At 49.1% G+C, this 17,352-nt stretch overlaps 1 protein-coding gene across 1 annotated transcript in view; it reads right to left on the bottom strand.

Moving 5' to 3' along the window:
• The window catches only part of LOC119954125 (1-phosphatidylinositol 4,5-bisphosphate phosphodiesterase delta-3-like), a 227,051-nt gene that overhangs the window by 164,298 nt on the left and 45,401 nt on the right, over nucleotides 1–17,352 (bottom strand). The window contains exon 2 of the mRNA XM_038779046.1: nucleotides 7,867–8,022. Coding sequence (XP_038634974.1) covers nucleotides 7,867–8,022 — 156 coding nt within the window. The remainder of the gene's footprint in view (nucleotides 1–7,866; nucleotides 8,023–17,352) is intronic.

Raw genomic sequence — 17,352 nt, 5'->3', positions numbered from 1 at the left:
AGCTGCAAGTAGCTACAAGTAGAACCTTTGTTTAAAACTGATTGAAAATTCACCTTCTTCTCAACCAAACAGCAACTTTTAAATTAATTAACTAAATAAGAGAAAGACTAGACTTTAGATAAAAATTAAAAATAAATAAACCCTTAATATCCAAATTAATATCCATCACCAAACTCTCACTATAGCTCTCAAATGCACCCAAATTCAGCACTCAGTGCAAACGAGTGCAGACTCGGCGTAACTCAGTGGGAATTCGGCCGGTCGACCGCAGAAAATTGCCGCGGGGGCCTCTTTCAACAGCCCCTGACCAGCCTCCCGTCGACCGCGCGGGCGCGATTGGCGCCGATTCTCCGGTTGCCGGAGAATTGCGTCTCCTCGTCAGAGCGGCGTGGCGGGAATTTCCTCCATTACCGTTGATTCTTCGACCAGCGCGGGCTGGGAGAATCACGGGAGGACCCCCCCACCCGACAAAATTCACCCCCCCCCCCCCCGCGCTTGGAAGAATCGCCGCTCGCCGTTTTTCACGGCGAACGCCGACTTTCCGACCCGGATGGGCCGAGCGGCCTTTGTTTCACGACGGCGGCAAACACACCTGGTCGCTGCCGTCGTAAAACCGGAGTGAGAAGCCCGTTTGGGGCTTGTAGGTGGCCTAGAAAGGAAAGTGAACCACGACTGTGCTCGGGAGGAGATAGGCCCGCGATCGGTACCCACCGATCGTCGGGCCGGCGTCCAAATCGGACGCACTATTTCCCCTCCGCCGCCCCGCAAGATCAAGCCGCCACGTCTTGCAGAGTGGCTGAGGGGAAAGATGGCCACCGCGCATGCATGGGTTCGTGCCGTCAGCGTCATGACGTCACCGCACATGCGCGGGTTGGAGCCGGCCAACCTGCGCATGCGCGACTGACGTCATTAAGCGCGCCGGCCGCATCATTCTTGGCTCGACGCCCCCGTGGCTTCGAGCGCCGCTTCTAGCTCCGCCGGGAGGGTAGAATAGGGGACGAAGAGCCGCCTCCGAGGCTGTCGTGAAACTCGGACGAGTTCACGACGGCCCTCCCGATATTTCCCAGGAGCGGAGAATTCCGCCCATTTGGGACCCTAATTCTAATTTCCCTCCAGAATATTCTGTCTCTAATTTGAATAGAATGCTCCTGGTTCCAGATTTCCCCACCACCATAGAACAGTTTCTCTGTTCTTACCTGACTAATTTTAGAAATCTTGCTGAGATCACCCTCAACCTTCTAAACTCAAAGGAATACAACCTGCCCGACTAATTGAACTCTCTTAGCCCTGGGATCGTGCTGCTGAATCTGTGATTCACCAAGATCGATACAGCCTCCCCTAAATTGAATGCAGTGCCCCACGATGCTGTCTAAGGCTCTAATCAACTGAAACATAACTTCTTCCTCCTTGTAATCCAGTCTCATTGCGATAAAGGCCAACATTCCTTTCTGATTGGTTGGCGAGAGGTGGGGGGGGGTGGGATTCTTCGCCGGTGGGATTCTCCGTTTTGCCGGCAGCCCGGGGGTTTCCCGACAGCGTGGGGCTGCCCCACAATGTGAAACCCCATTGACCGGCCGGCGTAACGGAGAATCCCGCCGGCGGGTCGGGGCAGAAATGTGGCGCGGTGGGGCGGAGAATCCAGCCCGCTATTGTAAGACACTGGCAAAGTTCCAAATTATGTCTTCAAGCAAGAAGAAACTGCACCGTAATTACAGCTCGGGTCAGTTCCACCCACCGTGCCTCTCTTCCCCAGAGCGTGACAGCCTTTGAAACTGCAACATGCAACATCTGGCACTGAGCAGCTGATGGTTTGCACATGTTTTCTATTTAAGGAAATTTTTTTTTTAAATGGCCCATGCCAAACCATTCAGGATTAGCTGCATAACATGGTCACAGAGCAAGTAAGGCTTATAAAACAGAGCTGGCAGTTTGCCATAAGTAAAACTGAGCAGCAAAATATATTCTAGCGCACTTAGAACTAGGGGGTGGTTCTCTGGTCCCCAGTCGCGTGTTTTGCGGCGGCAGTCCGATGATGGCGGAATTCTCTCCTCCCGCCGTTTGTCAATGGGATTTCCCATTGAAGTCACCCATGTCGCCAGGCAACCCACGGGATAAATCTTATTTTGCTGTTCATTCATTTTGAAGTCCTGTTCGACAAGCTCCCTGTTTGCTCTAGTTGATGGGATTGTTGAATTTTCACCTCTCCGGGTGTGTAGAAAGCCGGCTTGATAAGAAAGAATGAAACTACAAACTTGGGAGATGGACAGAAAGGAAATGTGCGATGAAAGAGAAATGAGGAAAGGAATGGCAAGTTGGAGTTTTTTTTTTAAAGCCCTTTCACATGGAACACCAAATTCCCAATTACTGAAGCTAAGCAACCGTCTCAGGCAGACTCTTTCGAACTAACTCTTCATGCAGACTGCACAGGATATTACTTCCAGAGTACACGGGAAGGGAATTAGCTTGCTGTTTAAAAGCAGAGCAAGGGAGGTTTCTGTCTGATTTATATTGGAAGAGTGTGGTATATATTTTTAAGGACAAGTTTCCCACATTCATAGGGATGTAAGTTATTGTTTGGCATGCGGCCTGGCCTGTTATATCCTGCCTCAACACTGTCGCCCTGACACTCAGACTGGTCGGCATAGGCAGCTCCATAGGGGCAGCAGGGTAGCATGGTGGTTAGCATAAATGCTTCACAGCTCCAGGGTCCCAGGTTTGGTTCCCGGCTGGGTCACTGTCTGTGTGGAGTCTGCACGTCCTCCCCCTGTGTGCGTGGGTTTCCTCCAGGTGCTCCGGTTTCCTCCCACAGTCCAAAGATGTGCGGGTTAGGTGGATTGGCCATGCTAAATTGCCCGTAGTGTCCTAATAAAAGTGAGGTTAAGGGGGGGGGGGTTGTTGGGTTACGGGTATAGTGTGGATACGTGGGTTTGAGTAGGGTGATCATGGCTCGGCACAACATTGAGGGCCGAAGGGCCTATTCTGTGCTGTACTGTTCTATGTTCTATTTGTGGCCACTTTCACCATTTTTGCCACAACGGAGAGGCCTCAACAAGCTGGAGGCTCAGATGTTTTTTGAATTGGGAATTATTCTTGTGTTTCTTCACTGAACTGTTTCCAAAGTTTTAATATCACCCACCATGAGCCTTTCATGTTGCTAATTTCTAATTCCATACCCCTTCAGGATTAACTCCCAAGAAACATTCTCATTTTCAAAATGGCCTCTAAATGCCTCTATCCCTTTAAATTTCACTCCCATGTAATCTTCCCAATCATGGTAGAATTGTCTGAATTTGCACCTGGCATTGTGAGTAATTATGCAGATAATATTAGATCAGAGAATGGAGTGCTATTAACTATCAGTCCAGGCCTGTTTGAAAGAGGTTGTTAAATTTGAACTGGTTAAATCTGGAGAAGATCAGTGCTTCGGTTTCCTGAGCTAGTAGCCTTACTTCTATCTGATTAAAAAAAGATTGGGCGGCACGGTAGCGCAGTGGTTAGCACTGTAGCCTTATGGCATTGAGGACCTGGCTTCAATCCCGGCCCCGGGTCACTGTCCATGTGGAGTTTGCACATTCTCCCCGTGTCTGCGTGGGTCTCACCCCCACAACCTAAAGATGTGCAGGGCAGGCGGATTGGCCACGACAAATGGCCCCTTCATTGGAAACAAAATTGGGAACATTAAATGTATAAAAAAACAATAAACAAAGAAAAACAGATAAGAGTTAGGAAACGCAGTTACACAATGGTCCTGTAAACTGAATATTCATAAACTATGAGTGTCATTATTCCGGCTCATGGAGCAAAGCAATAGGAACAGGTCATTGTGCACCGAGAGTTTATTCTTTTCTTTAATGAGACTGTGGCCAATCTATGATCTAATTGCATTTTATCCACCTTTGCCCTATGTTCCTTAATACCTTGGATAAACAAAAATCTATCAATCTGAGATTTGAAATTAATAATTGATCTCACATTAATTTCTGTTTGTGAAAGAGAGTTCCAAACTAAAACCACCCTGTGTGCAATACAAACATTTCCCAATTTTATTCCTGTGAGGAATGAATCTTCAGCCTCAGGGCTCGGCAGAGAAGTTGAACAACATGATGTCACACCCTCGATGCACAGTTCCCAACATCCGATACAATGGAATCAAAAGTCCAACAGGAGGAAAGGACTTATGATCCATTGAAGTTTCTAGCGCCCAACTCTCCAATCAAAGCCTTTTTTGTCATTACCCTAATTATCAGCAACAACAGCAACCTGTATTTAAGGGGAGACAATGGCCTAGTGGTATTGTCACTGGACTAGTAATCCAGAGACCCTGGGTCATTCTCTGGGGAGTCGGGTTCGAACTCTGCCATGGCAGATGGTGAAATTTGAATTTGATTAAAAATCTGGAATTAAAAGTCTAAAGGTGACCATGAAACCATAGTTGATTGTCGGAAAAACGCGACTAGTTCACTAATGTCTTTTAGAGAAGGAAATTTGTTGTCCTCACCTAGTCTGGCCTACATGTGACGCCAGATTCACAGCAATGTGTTTGACTCTTAATGTCCTCAGGGGTAGGCAATAAATGCTGGCTCAGCCAGCGACAACCACATGCCATGAATTAATTTTTAAACAATTCACGGTAGCATGGTGGTTAGCTTCAATGCTTCACAGCTCCAGGGTCCCAGGTTCGATTCCCGGCTGGGTCACTGTCTGTGTGGAGTCTGCACGACCTCCCCGTGTGTGCGTGGGTTTCCTCCGGGTGCTCCGGTTTCCTCCCACAGTCCAAAGATGTGCGGGTTAGGTGGATTGGCCATGCTAAATTGCCCGTAGTGTAAGGTTAATGGGGGGATTGTTGGGATACGGGTTACGTGGGTTTAAATAGGGTGATCATTGTTCGGCACAACATCGAGGGCCGAAGGGCCTGTTCTGTGCTGTACTGTTCTAATGTATTCTAATTATATAGCATCTTTAACATAACCAAACATCCCAAGGTGCTTCACTGATGCAGTAGAAACAAGAATCGGCAACAAGGCTCATCAAAACTTGGTCAAAGAGGAAGGTGTTAACAAGTATCGTAAAGGAGGAGAGGGAAGTAGAGAGACAGAGACATGTTGGTGGTGGCGGTGGTAGTGGTGGTGGTGGTGGGTGGTGGTGGTGGTGGGGGGTGGTGGGGGGGGGGGGGGATCTATAGCTTAGGCCCAGGCAGCTGAAGGTGCGGCCATGGATAGTGGAGCGCTTCAACCACTGGAGTTGCTCAAGAAGCCGAATTTAGAGAAGGGTTGTAGGGCTGGAAGAGATTACCAGAGATTGTGAGGGACGAGGCTATGGAGGAACTTGTTAATAAGAAAGGGAATTTTAAAATCAAGGTATTGCTTGACTGGGAGCCAATGTACGCATGGAGGATAAAGGGGACTTGGTGCAAGTAAGGATATGGGCAATAACATTCTGGATGACCTCAAGTTTACAGAATGTGGGAGAGCAGCCAGGAGTGCATTGTAATGGGCAGTTCTAGAGATAACACAAGCATAAATGGGTGTTTCTCTGGTTGGCAATCAGTAGCTAGTGGTGTCCCTCAGGGATCCGTGTTGGGCCCACAATTGTTCACAATTTACATTGATGATTTGGAGTTGGGGACCAAGGGCAATGTGTCCAAGTTTGCAGATGACACTAAGATGAGTGGTAAAGCGAAAAGTGCAGAGGATACTGGAAGTCTGCAGAGGGATTTGGATAGGTTAAGTGAATGGGCTCGGGTCTGGCAGATGGAATACAATGTTGACAAATGTGAGGTTATCCATTTTGGTAGGAATAACAGCAAACGGGATTATTATTTAAATGATAAAATATTAAAGCATGCCGCTGTTCAGAGAGACTTGGGTGTGCTAGTGCATGAGTCACAGAAGGTTGGTTTACAAGTGATTAAGAAGGCAAATGGAATTTTGTCCTTCATTGCTAGAGGGATGGAGTTTAAGACTAGGGAGGTTATGTTGCAATTGTATAAGGTGTTAGTGCGGCCACACCTGGAGTATTGTGTTCAGTTTTGGTCTCCTTACTTGAGAAAGGACGTACTGGCGCTGGAGGGTGTGCAGAGGAGATTCACTAGGTTAATCCCAGATCTGAAGGGGTTGGATTATGAGGAGAGGTTGAGTAGACTGGGACTGTACTCGTTGGAATTTAGAAGGATGAGGGGGGATCTTATAGAAACATTTAAAATTATGAAGGGAATAGATAGGATAGATGCGGGCAGGTTGTTTCCACTGGCGGGTGACAGCAGAACTAGGGGGCATAGCCTCAAAATAAGGGGAAGTAGATTTAGGACTGAGTTTAGGAGGAACTTCTTCACCCAAAGGGTTGTGAATCTATGGAATTCCTTGCCCAGTGAAGCAGTTGAGGCTCCTTCATTACATGTTTTTAAGGTAAAGATAGATAATTTTTTGAAGAATAAAGGGATTAAGGGTTATGGTGTTCGGGCCGGAAAGTGGAGCTGAGTCCACAAAAGATCAGCCATGATCTAATTGAATGGCGGAGCAGGCTCGAGGGGCCAGATGGCCTACTCCTGCTCCTAGTTCTTATGTTCTTATGTTCTTATGAATGTGGGTTTTGGTAGCAGATGAGTTGAGGCAGGGGTGGAGACAGACAATATTCCGGAAGTGACAACAGGCAGTCTTAGCAATGGGGAGTAAATGTGGTTCAAACTCATCTCGAGACAAATATGACACCAATGTTGTGAAAAGTCTGATTTCATCACAGACTGTCAACAGGCAGAGGGATGGAGTTGGGAGCTGGGAAGGAGTTTGAATCAGAAACGCAGAAGCTTTCGTCTTTTCACTATTTAAATGGAGACAATTCCAGCTGATCATAGAATCATAGAATACCTATAGTACAGGAGGCCTTTTGGTCCATCGGGTTTGTACCGACCCTCTGAAAGAGCAGCTACCTAGACCCACAAAGCTACCCTGTTCCCGTAACCCCATAACCCAACCTGCACATGCCTGGACACTAAGAAACAATTTAGCATGGCCAATCGACCTAGCCTACACAGCTTTGGCATGTCAGAGGGAACCGGAGCACCCAGAGGAAACTCATGCAGACACAGAGAGAATGTGCGGACTCCACACACAGTTACCCAATGCCAGAATTGACCCCAGGTCCCCGGCGCTGTGAGGCAGCAGTGCTAACCACCATGCCACCGTGCTGTAGTATTGGATGTCAGATAGACAGTCTGATAATTTAGCAATAGTGGGCAAGTCAAGAGAGATGGTTGGGAGGCAGAGCTGGGTGTGGTCAGCATATTCTCAAAACCCAGACCAATGTGCATTTGGGTGATGTCACTGAGGGGCGGCATATTGATGAGATATAGGAAGGGGCCAGTTAGATCTTGGAGGACACCAGAGGTTACAGTGTGGGAGGAAGAGGGGTCATTACAGATTCTCTGGCGATAATTATATTGAGAAGAATGGAAGGCAAATGCATTTCCACTCAGCTGAATAATGAAGGAGGGGCACAGTAGGATGATAGATAGGGTTAACCACAAAGGCTGCACACAGGTGGCGATGGCTGAGAAGGGCAAGTTTACCTTTGTCACAGTGACATGGCACGTGATTTAATTCAAAACCTCTCTCTTCATTATTCACTCTAAGGAAGAGGAGAAGGGACCAACAATTTGATGGCCTCACTTTCTATCTCGTGTCAGTTTCCTGCGAACCTTTCTGGCTTTTTGAGGTCAGTAGAATGTAAAAGAGGCCTGCGTTTATATAGCACCTTTCACACCATCTGAACATTTCATAAATAACATTTTCACAAAGCAGTTCACAGTCAATACTCCAGGCAGAGCCATGCTGACTGAACTAATGCTCCACCCTCAGGGGAGGTACTTACAGGTGGCTGGCTTTTTCCTGCATTTGGACTCACACCACACGGACAACCCATCCTCCTGCAGCTTCATCCATCGATCCTTCTTCCACAATCGCGACTTTATTTTCTGTAAGTTGCTGCCCGCCATCATGAATTTTACATCTTCATCTTCGTGCAGTGCTGAAAGAGGCAGAGGGTGCAAAGTTCAGAAGACAGCAACTCAGTGAATACAGCCTCCAGAGAGGACCTTGCTTTGTACACCTACACCTACACCATTCTAAATTTCCAATCGGCTGCGCTTGACAAAAAGAAACATTTGGAGAAATGCGTTAGTTAGTGTTTTTCCTCCACTCTTGTTTCAGTTTTTACTGCCTGTCACAGGCCAGTGTGGCCACGTGAGCAGGTTGATGTCCCTTTCTCCAATCTGCCAGTCCTGCTCTTAGAATCACTGCCACATTCCAGACAAAAACTGCCATTGACCCAAAGAATCTGTCGAATTCCATTCTCCTGACCTCTTTAATATTCCTCTTCATTTCCAAGCATAAACTTCAGTTGAAAAATCCCTCCAAAAAGGGAGACCAACTTATACACTGAGTATAGAAGTGTGGGTGGTTGCCATCTTTGTCGTTGACCAGGAGGATATTGCTCGATGTATGTCTTACAGCCCCGTGCATCTTTGCAACATATAGCGCCTGCTTGATCCCTCGCAGCTATGTATACTGGTAAGTAAAGCATCCATTGTGGAGTGAAAAACTGAAGTTATTAATCCGAGTATAGCATGTCATGCTGAAAAGGATGGAGGAGGGGATCAGCAGGATTCTCTGTTTGGGAGACTATGGAAGGCCCTCCCCCGATGCACCGCCCCGATGGGCCGAGTCTACGGCCTCTCGGTTGACTCATGGTCTCAACGATTGGGAACCTGGTGTGACGGCTGCGGACTGTGTCCACCGCCACCACCATTCAGGTGGGAGCTGTGCTGCTGGCCGGAGGCGGGCTTCGGTGAGGGCTGGGGGGACTGGTCCAGGAATGGCGAGAATGGGCGGCACTATCTGGCAGGTCGGGTCTGTGGATGGCTGGCGCCATGTTGTACTGCACGACCGCTGCAGGTCATCGGCGTGCACAACGCCCACGGACCCGGCAATTCTCCACCAGTTTATATTGGAACGGTTGTGCATTTTACGTGGCGCGGCTGCTAGACCCTCATCGGTCGGAGGATCAATGCTGGGGCCTCGCCGATTTTTCCCACGTAAAATGCCAAGGATCCTCCGGGCATGGCCCCAAAATCAGAGGCTCCAGCCCCTTGTTCTCCCGCCAAAGCTGAATCGCTTCTGTTTCGCGCGAGGGCTGGGAGCGGCACCCAGAAGTGGCTCAGTATCCCTTGCTATGCAAATTTATGCATGGCAGGGATCACAATGGATTCTGTCGTTTGAGCAGGCAGCATGATAGTGAGGTCTTGAGGCTGTCCCATTCCCCCGCACAACGCGAATCCCCCCCTGACAAGTATGGGCATATTGCCCCCCCCCCACCCTCCACCTTGGGAACTGTTGAGTCAACTCTATACATCAGAACGTACGTATGGGAGTCTCTGATAGGGTCTCTGGTAATGGGATCTAGTGGGGGCGGGGGAGTTGTGCAGTGGGGTTGGCAGGATTTGCATTGTGGGGTGGACCTGGGATGGCCACCGCATCAGGGCCACACTGGGAAACATTTGTACCCAGAGGACTGGAGAATCACAGAGACCTGGAGAATCCGGTGCCCAGCCTGTTAATTGGATACTAATGGGTCATTTGTTAAAAAAAATAATTTCTAATTAAGGGGCAATTTAGTGTGGCCAATCCACCTAACCTGCACATCTTTGGGTTGTGGGGGTGAAACCCATGAAGACACGGGGAGAATATGCAAACTTCACACGGACAGTGACCCAGGGCCGGGATTCACACCCGGGTCCTCAGCGCTGCAGTCCCAGTGCTAACCACTGCGCCACATGCCGCCCCTCCAGATGGGTCATTTTTGACCTACTTGCACCCTCCAGCTAGCGTAGGGCGCGAACCTCGATGTTGCTGCCAGCAGGGGACTGGAGCATGGGAAACAGATTAGCACTGATCCAGTTTTTCCCGATGCTGGATTCTCTGCTGCATCGGGATGTCTGCTATCAGAGGCGGGCAGCAGAAAATCCAGCCCAAGGCTTTTGGGGCCAAATAAATGATGTTGTTTTACGTGCCGTAATCTACAATATCTAATTCCACTTTAATTGAATTGTTTTCTACCTTTCTAATTTATTCTTTTTATGATTATTATAAATTTGTGTTCTCTCGTCACCAGAGGAACAGTTTATTCCTATCAATGGAACATCGAGCACCTTTATCAGATCATCTTTACTTTTACAATCCTCATCAAAAATTACCAAATCCTCTAATCGCTCTTCCTAAATAAAACCTTGGTAACAATGAATTAATCTATGCTGCATCTTTTCCATGGATAGAATTTTCTCCCCACAATGAAATGTCCAAAACTGCACACAGTACTCCGACTACATCTTAAATAAGGTTTAACGTTATTATTTTGCTTTTCAATTCTAATCCTCGAGCCCTAAAACCAAGGATTCCAATTGCATGTGGAAAGTGGTATATCTGGTAGAGAATGGCAAGGTCACATGGGACTCCTGCCTTCATAGAACAGTACAGCACAGAACAGGCCCTTCGGCCCTCGGTGTTGTGCCGAGCAATGATCACCCTACTCAAGCCCACGTATCCACCCTATACCAGTAACCCAACAACCCCCATTAACCTTATTTTTAGGACACTAAGGGCAATTTAGCCTGGCCAATCCACCTAACCCGCACATCTTTGGACTGTGGGAGGAAACCGGAGCACCCGGAGGAAACCCACGCACACACGGGGAGGACGTGCAGACTCCGCACAGACAGTGACCCAGCTGGGAATCGAACCTGGGACCCTGGAGCTGTGAAGCATTTATGCTAACCACCATGCTACCATGCTTCCCAGAGAGCTTCCTCTCTCTGCCTGGTAGTCACCCATGCCCTTTCTGCCCATTCAATCCTCACCTGCGTGCTATCCACGACTTGCTCTTTGTAATCTATGAATGCTGGTCAGATGTTCACAACAATGGAAAATCCCACCCCTCCCCAGAACTAAATGCCGGCCTGCAGATGGCTTTTTTTAAAGGTCGGGCTTACAGAACTGGGAATTTTCTTGTCTCTGTGTATGCGGCCCAGGAGCGAAAATCTGGCCAGTGAGTCTGGAAGAGAGTCAGAGCAGAACGTGTAATGCCACCTCTCTCTTAAGAACAAAAGGCTGTAACTTCACAAGATGTTCTTTTTGGGCCCACTACTCTAACAAACTAACTTCCTACTACAGAGGCTGCAAGCGACCTACAAAAAGGTAAAGGAATCTTGGAATTTACTTTTGCTGGAGAATTCCACAAACTACACTTCAGGAGTGAAGACTTCACCAGGCAATGCTTCAAGAACAGAACAATCACATGAATTATAAACTGTTTCTTTTGTTTATAACCTGCAAAAGTGCACTATTCTCTTCAAATGCACTTTCCATGAGTTTGCGTATGTTGGTGTATATTTGTGTGAGTGGGTCCTGCAGTATTACATTTCAGGGCAAGTGCTTAAATATTTCTTCAATGTTTATTTATTTAAATCCATGAAAAGCTTCAATTCATCCACACACTCAGGGTTTAAAATACACACGTCTTACTCTGAAAAATGTATTCATTACAGGATGCTGGGAAGGGAATAGAGATTTCAGCAATTTCCCTCTCGCCTTGTCTGCAATACTTATAATGTTGGCAACTCAGCTACTAATTCATGCACAGCAAGCTACTACAAAATTATTAGTGCGTGATGTTGATTATGGGGTAAATATATTACCAGGACACCACCCCAGCGCTTCTTCAAAAGAGCGCTGTGGTTTTTAAAAAAACATTCCATCAGCTAAATAGTACTTTAGTTGAGAGTCATACTGGTACCTAAGACAGTGCAGCACTCCCTCAGTATTGCACTGGAGAATCAGCCTTGATTTCTGTGCACAAGCCCTGGACTGGGATTTGAACCTGGATCTGTGGGATATCGAAGCCATAGTGCTGCCAATTGAACCACTGTGGGAGTTTGTGGATGGTGAGCCTGTGCTGAGCAAACAACGCTTCAGGGGTTTTCTCCATCTCAAACCTCTCCGCTTTGTTAGGTTGGAGACACTCTGACACAAAAGGGAAGGCAAGCGGTTTCTGGACAGTTTTATCCAGAAAATACTCATATCCCAGGGGAACAGACAGGTTCAAGGAAGGGAGGTTGTGACTGAGAGGCAGCCAGGTGGTGGGGATTTAGAAAAGGTTGAAAAGGACATCCCACAGACATTGGTCCAGCCCAACAAGTACATTAAACTCAGGTACAAAGGCATTGAAATCAAGGATGATGGTGAAGAGGGGACATATGTGTCCATGACTCAACAAGACTCACAGGGAGACTAATTGGTCCAACCCCGTAGGTCTTGTGCGTGTTATAACATCCCTTGCCCCAAATTCCAAAGACTCCTCCGAGGAAGGTGGAGTTGGAAGGCACTTTCTCACTTTCCGGCTGTGCTTCATCTACCTGTGGAGCTGGATCAGGTGGTGTATGTCTAAACAGCGAACTGTATTACTTTGCTGATTGTGGTGGTGGATCACCGGCCTGTTCTCCGTCAGAAACTAACGATGCCTGGGTCTCCATGTCGGAATTCTTGTCCTCCTTCATTTCTGCATTGAGTCCCCCTTGGGGCAACGCCCTCGAAGTCTTGGTGCTGGGGATGCCTGACCCAAAGTCGGCTCCTCTGGATTTGTGTTGCTTATCGCTGGTCTCCCAGTGTGGAGATGATCGACATGCCTCTCCGTTTCATGGCCCTGTACCCAAACCTGCCGCAATATTGGTCCCATTTGTCGAACTGTCGTGCCTGGAACCCACTTGCTGCCATCAAAAGTTTTTAACCTGGACTGCGTCACATGGTACGAACTGTCTGGTCCGTCTACGCTTGTCTGGGCAACGCCCTAGTTGCTCTTGAACCGCGGCGTATTTTCCCACCAATATCTGGAAAAGCAAGGCTGAGACGGGTCTGAAGTCTGCGACCCATCAGACATTCGGCCGGTGCTACACAGGCTGCGGCATGTGGAGTGGTTTGATAGTAAAATAAGGATCTGGCCAGGCGTGTGCCAAGTGAGCCTGAGGTCTGCTCTTTCAATCCTCTCTCGAACATTCGCACACCGCTTTCGGCTAGCCCATTTGAAGCTGGGTGATACGAAGCCCTGCGGATGTGTCACACCGCATTCATTTTCATGAAGCCCCCGAACTCCACAGTCATAAATGGCGTGCCATTGTCGGTGACTAAGACTTTGGGGTGCCATGAGTGCTAAACGATAGGCACTGTTTCTCTACAGTCGCTCTCAAAGTCAGGGACGTCATCCTGTGGCCGTTCAGCTATTTAGAATAAGCGTCAATTATAATCAAGAACATCGAACCTTGAAAGGGACCGGCAACATCTGCACAGAGCCGTACCCAAGGTCATCCCAGCCACTCCCAGGACTGAAACGGTGCAGCTAGCAGGGTTTCTGCAGTTCCTGGCACACACTGCATTGTTCATAGAATTCATAGAATTCATAGAATTTACAGTGCAGAAGGAGGCCATTCGGCCCATCGAGTCTGCACCGGCTCTTGGAAAGAGCACCCTACACAAGCCCACGCCTCCACCCTCCCCGTAAGCCAGAACCCCACCAAACCTTTTTGAACACTAAGGGAAATTTAGCGTGGCCAATCCACCTAACCTGCACATCTTTGGACTGTGGGAGGAAACCGGAGCACCCGGAGGAAACCCACGCAGACACGGGGAGAACGTGCAGACTCCGCACAGGCAGTGACCCAGCCGGGAATCGAACCTGGGACCCTGGAGCTGTGAAGCAACTATGTTAACCACTATGGTTACAGACTCTTCTGGGGTTCTTTCAGCTGTGTTAAAATGGTTTTGTTCGATAACCGATGGCTTGGGGTTGAAATGGTGTGCCACTAATATTACCAACTCCTCAAACGTCTATGAGTCTGGAGATACAGAGTATGTCAGACATTTGATTACGCTAAAGGTGGGCACTCCACAGGCAGTCAACAGGATCACTGTCTGGGGCTCTTCGCATGTTATAGCTTTGGTTCTGAAGAAGCAGCGCATACGTTCAGTGTATTTAATCCAATCTCCTATGCTCGCATTAAACACATCAAATCTCCCGAAGAGCGGCATTTTGAAAATACTGCAAACCTGTCTCCAGAGGCATGGGTAAAGATGGCCTGATTTCCAACCATTAGTGGCACCGTTTGCAGCTCCACTTTATCCTTGTCACTTTGTTTACACTTTGTACACAGGTCCCAGTCGGGTCTTGCCTACTCGGCTCCCACTCGGGCCCAGCTTTTATACAAAGTTTCCATGGCTCCGCTAATGGAGTCCCTGCCGCTCAGTTGGGGAGCTCATACTCAACAAGACTCAAGGGGATACTAATTGGTCCGACCCCATACGTCTCATGCGGGTTATAACAGTGAGTGCGTGTGTGTAAATGAGTGAGTGTGTGAGTGAGTGTGCCTGTAAGTGAATGAATGTGTAAGTGAGAGTAGGTGTGTGTGTGTGTGTGTAAGTGAGTGTATGTTTGTAGGTAAGTGTGTAAGTGAGTGAGAGTATGTGTGTGTTCAAGTAAGTGAGAGTGTGTGTAAGTAAGCCAGAGTGTGTGTGTAAATGAGTCAGTGTGTGTGTAAGTGAGTCAGCGTGTGTGTGTAAATGAGTGAGTGTGTGTGAGGGTGTGTTAGTGAGAGTGTGTGAGTGCATGTGTAAGTGAGTGAGTGTGTGTGAGTGAGAGTGAAAGTGTGCGTGTGTAAGTGAGTGAGTGTGTGTGAATGTGTGTGTAAGTGAGTCAGAGTGTGTGTGTAACTGAGTCAGTGTGTGAGGGTGTGTAAGTGAGAGAGTGTGTGAGTGCATGTGAAAGTGTGTGTGTGTAAGTGAGTGAGTGTGTGTGAATGTGTGTGTAAGTGAGTGAGAATGTATGAGTGTATGTGTGTGTATGTGCGCCTGCACACGTGAGCGAATAGAGTGTGTGAGTGTGAGTGAGTCTCCATTTGTGTGTGTAAGTGTGATTGAGCGAGTGAGTGCATAGTGGGGGTGGAGAGGATTCTGCGAGATAATTTCCAGAGAAAAGATTTCTTTACTAAAATTATAAAGCGTACTCATGTTTGGATGTGATGATGTGATGGAGTCTGCAATCGCCCTGTCCATTCCTATCCCAATGGCACAGAGGAAATTGCTTCATGGCGGCAGCTACACACACGGACGGATAAATGGAGAGAACCCCATTTGGGGTTTGGGAATTTGTATCCTCATGGAAAAGTATTTGGCAAAACATGGCATTTGTTTTATGGGTGGCACGGTGGCACAGTGGTTAGCACTGTTGTCTCACAGCTCAAGGACCCTGTGTGGAGTTTGCCCATTATCCATGTGTCTGCGTGGATTTCCTCCGGGTTCTCCAGTTTCCTTCCACAGTCCAAAGATGTGCAGGGTCGTTCTGCACTGTAGGGATTCTATGAAGAATAGTTTGGGTCTGAATTGTGCTGCCTGACAGTGTGATGGTGGCAGGCAGGGCCGGCTCAAGGCACCGGCAACTCGGGCAGTCGCCCGGGGCGCCATGTGCTAGGGGGCGCCATCAACGAGTGCATGACCGGCGTCAGAGACCTGCCGACAGAGAGACCGGCCCGCCGATCGGTGAGTCCCGATCATATACCAGGTCACTCCGGCTCCGCCCCCCCCCCGCCCCGACCCCGACCTGACCCCGACCCGACCCCCCCCGACCCGACCCCCCCCGACCCGACCCGACCTGCCCCGACCCGACCCGACCCCCCCCCGACCCGACCCAACCCCCCCCCGACCCGACCCGACCCGACCCCCCCCCGACCCGACCCTGACCCGACCCCCCCCGACCCGACCCAACCCCCCCCCGACCCGACCCCCCCCCGACCCGACCCGACCCCCCCGACCCGACCCCCCCCGACCCGACCCCCCCCGACCCGACCCCCCCGACCCGACCCCCCCGACCCGACCCGACCCACCCCCGACCCGACCCGACCCCCCCCCGACCCCGACCCCCCCGACCCGACCCAACCCCCCCGACCCGACCCCCCCCACCCACCCCCCCACCCCACCCCGACCCGACCCCGACCCCCCAACCCGACCCCGACCCCCCCCCGATCCCGACCCCGACCCCCCCCGACCCCGACCCCCCCCCCCCAAAGGGCGCCGAAGTTCAGCTTGCCCGGGGCGCCAGCAACCCTAGGGCCGGCGCTGGTGGCAGGTTCAATCTAGATGTTCAGAAGGGAATTAGACTGTTATCTGAAAAGGGAGAATGTGCAGGATTAGCGGACAGGGCAGGGGAATGACACTCGATGACTTGCTCATTCAAGGAGCTGGTGCAGACAAGATGGCTTCCTTCTACTCTATAGCAATTCCGCGGTTCTGGATTGGATTGGATTTGTTTATTGTTACATGTACCGAGGTGCAGTGAAAAGTATTTTACTGCGAGCAGCCCAAACATCTTTAAGTACATGAAAATAAAATAAAAACAAAATACATAATAGGGCAACACAAGGTACACAATGTAAAATCATCGACTGAAGCGTACTGGAGTGTAACATTGTCAGAGGGTACAGCAGGATTTAGATCGTTTAAAGACTTGGGCGGCGAGATGGCAGATGAAGTTTAATCCGGACAAATGTGAGGTAATGCATCTTGGAAGGTCTAATACAGGTAGGGGATATACAGTGAATGGTAGCACCCGCGAGAGCATTGGCAGTCAGAAAGATCTTGGTGTACAGGTCCACAGGTCACTGAAAGGGGCAACACAGGTGGAGAAGGTAGTCAAGAAGGCATATGGCATGCTTGCCTTCATTGGCCGGGGCATTGAGTCTGAAAATTGGCAAGTCATGTTGCAGCTATATAGAACCTTAGTTTGGTCACACTTGGAGTATAGTGATCAATTCTGGTCGCCACACTACCAGAAGGATGTAGAGGCTTTAGAGAGGATGATGAAGAGATTTACCAGGATGTTGCCTGGTATGGAGGGCATTAGAAATGAAGAGAGGTTGAATAAACTTGGTTTGTTCTCACTGGAACGAAGGAGGTTGAGGGGCGACCTGATAGAGGTCTACAAAATTATGAGGGGCATAGACAGAGTGGATAGTCAGAGGCTTTTTCCTCGGGTAGCGGGTCAATTACTAGGGGGCATAGGTTTAAGATGCAAGGGGCAAGGTTTCGAGGAGATGTACAAGGTAAGTTTTTTACACAGAGCGTAGTGGATGCCTGGAACTCGCTGCCGGAGGAGGTGGTGGAAGCAGGGACGATAGTGGCCTTTAAGGGGCATCTTGACAAATACATGAATAGGATGGGAATAGAGGGATACGGACCCCGGAAGTGTGGAAGATTTTAGTTTAGA

This window comes from Scyliorhinus canicula, chromosome 19 (assembly GCF_902713615.1).
Source record: "Scyliorhinus canicula chromosome 19, sScyCan1.1, whole genome shotgun sequence".
Classification (NCBI taxonomy): Eukaryota; Metazoa; Chordata; class Chondrichthyes; order Carcharhiniformes; family Scyliorhinidae; genus Scyliorhinus; species Scyliorhinus canicula.
Note: the sequence above shows the minus strand (reverse complement) of the source record. Positions and strands in the feature narration are given on the sequence as shown.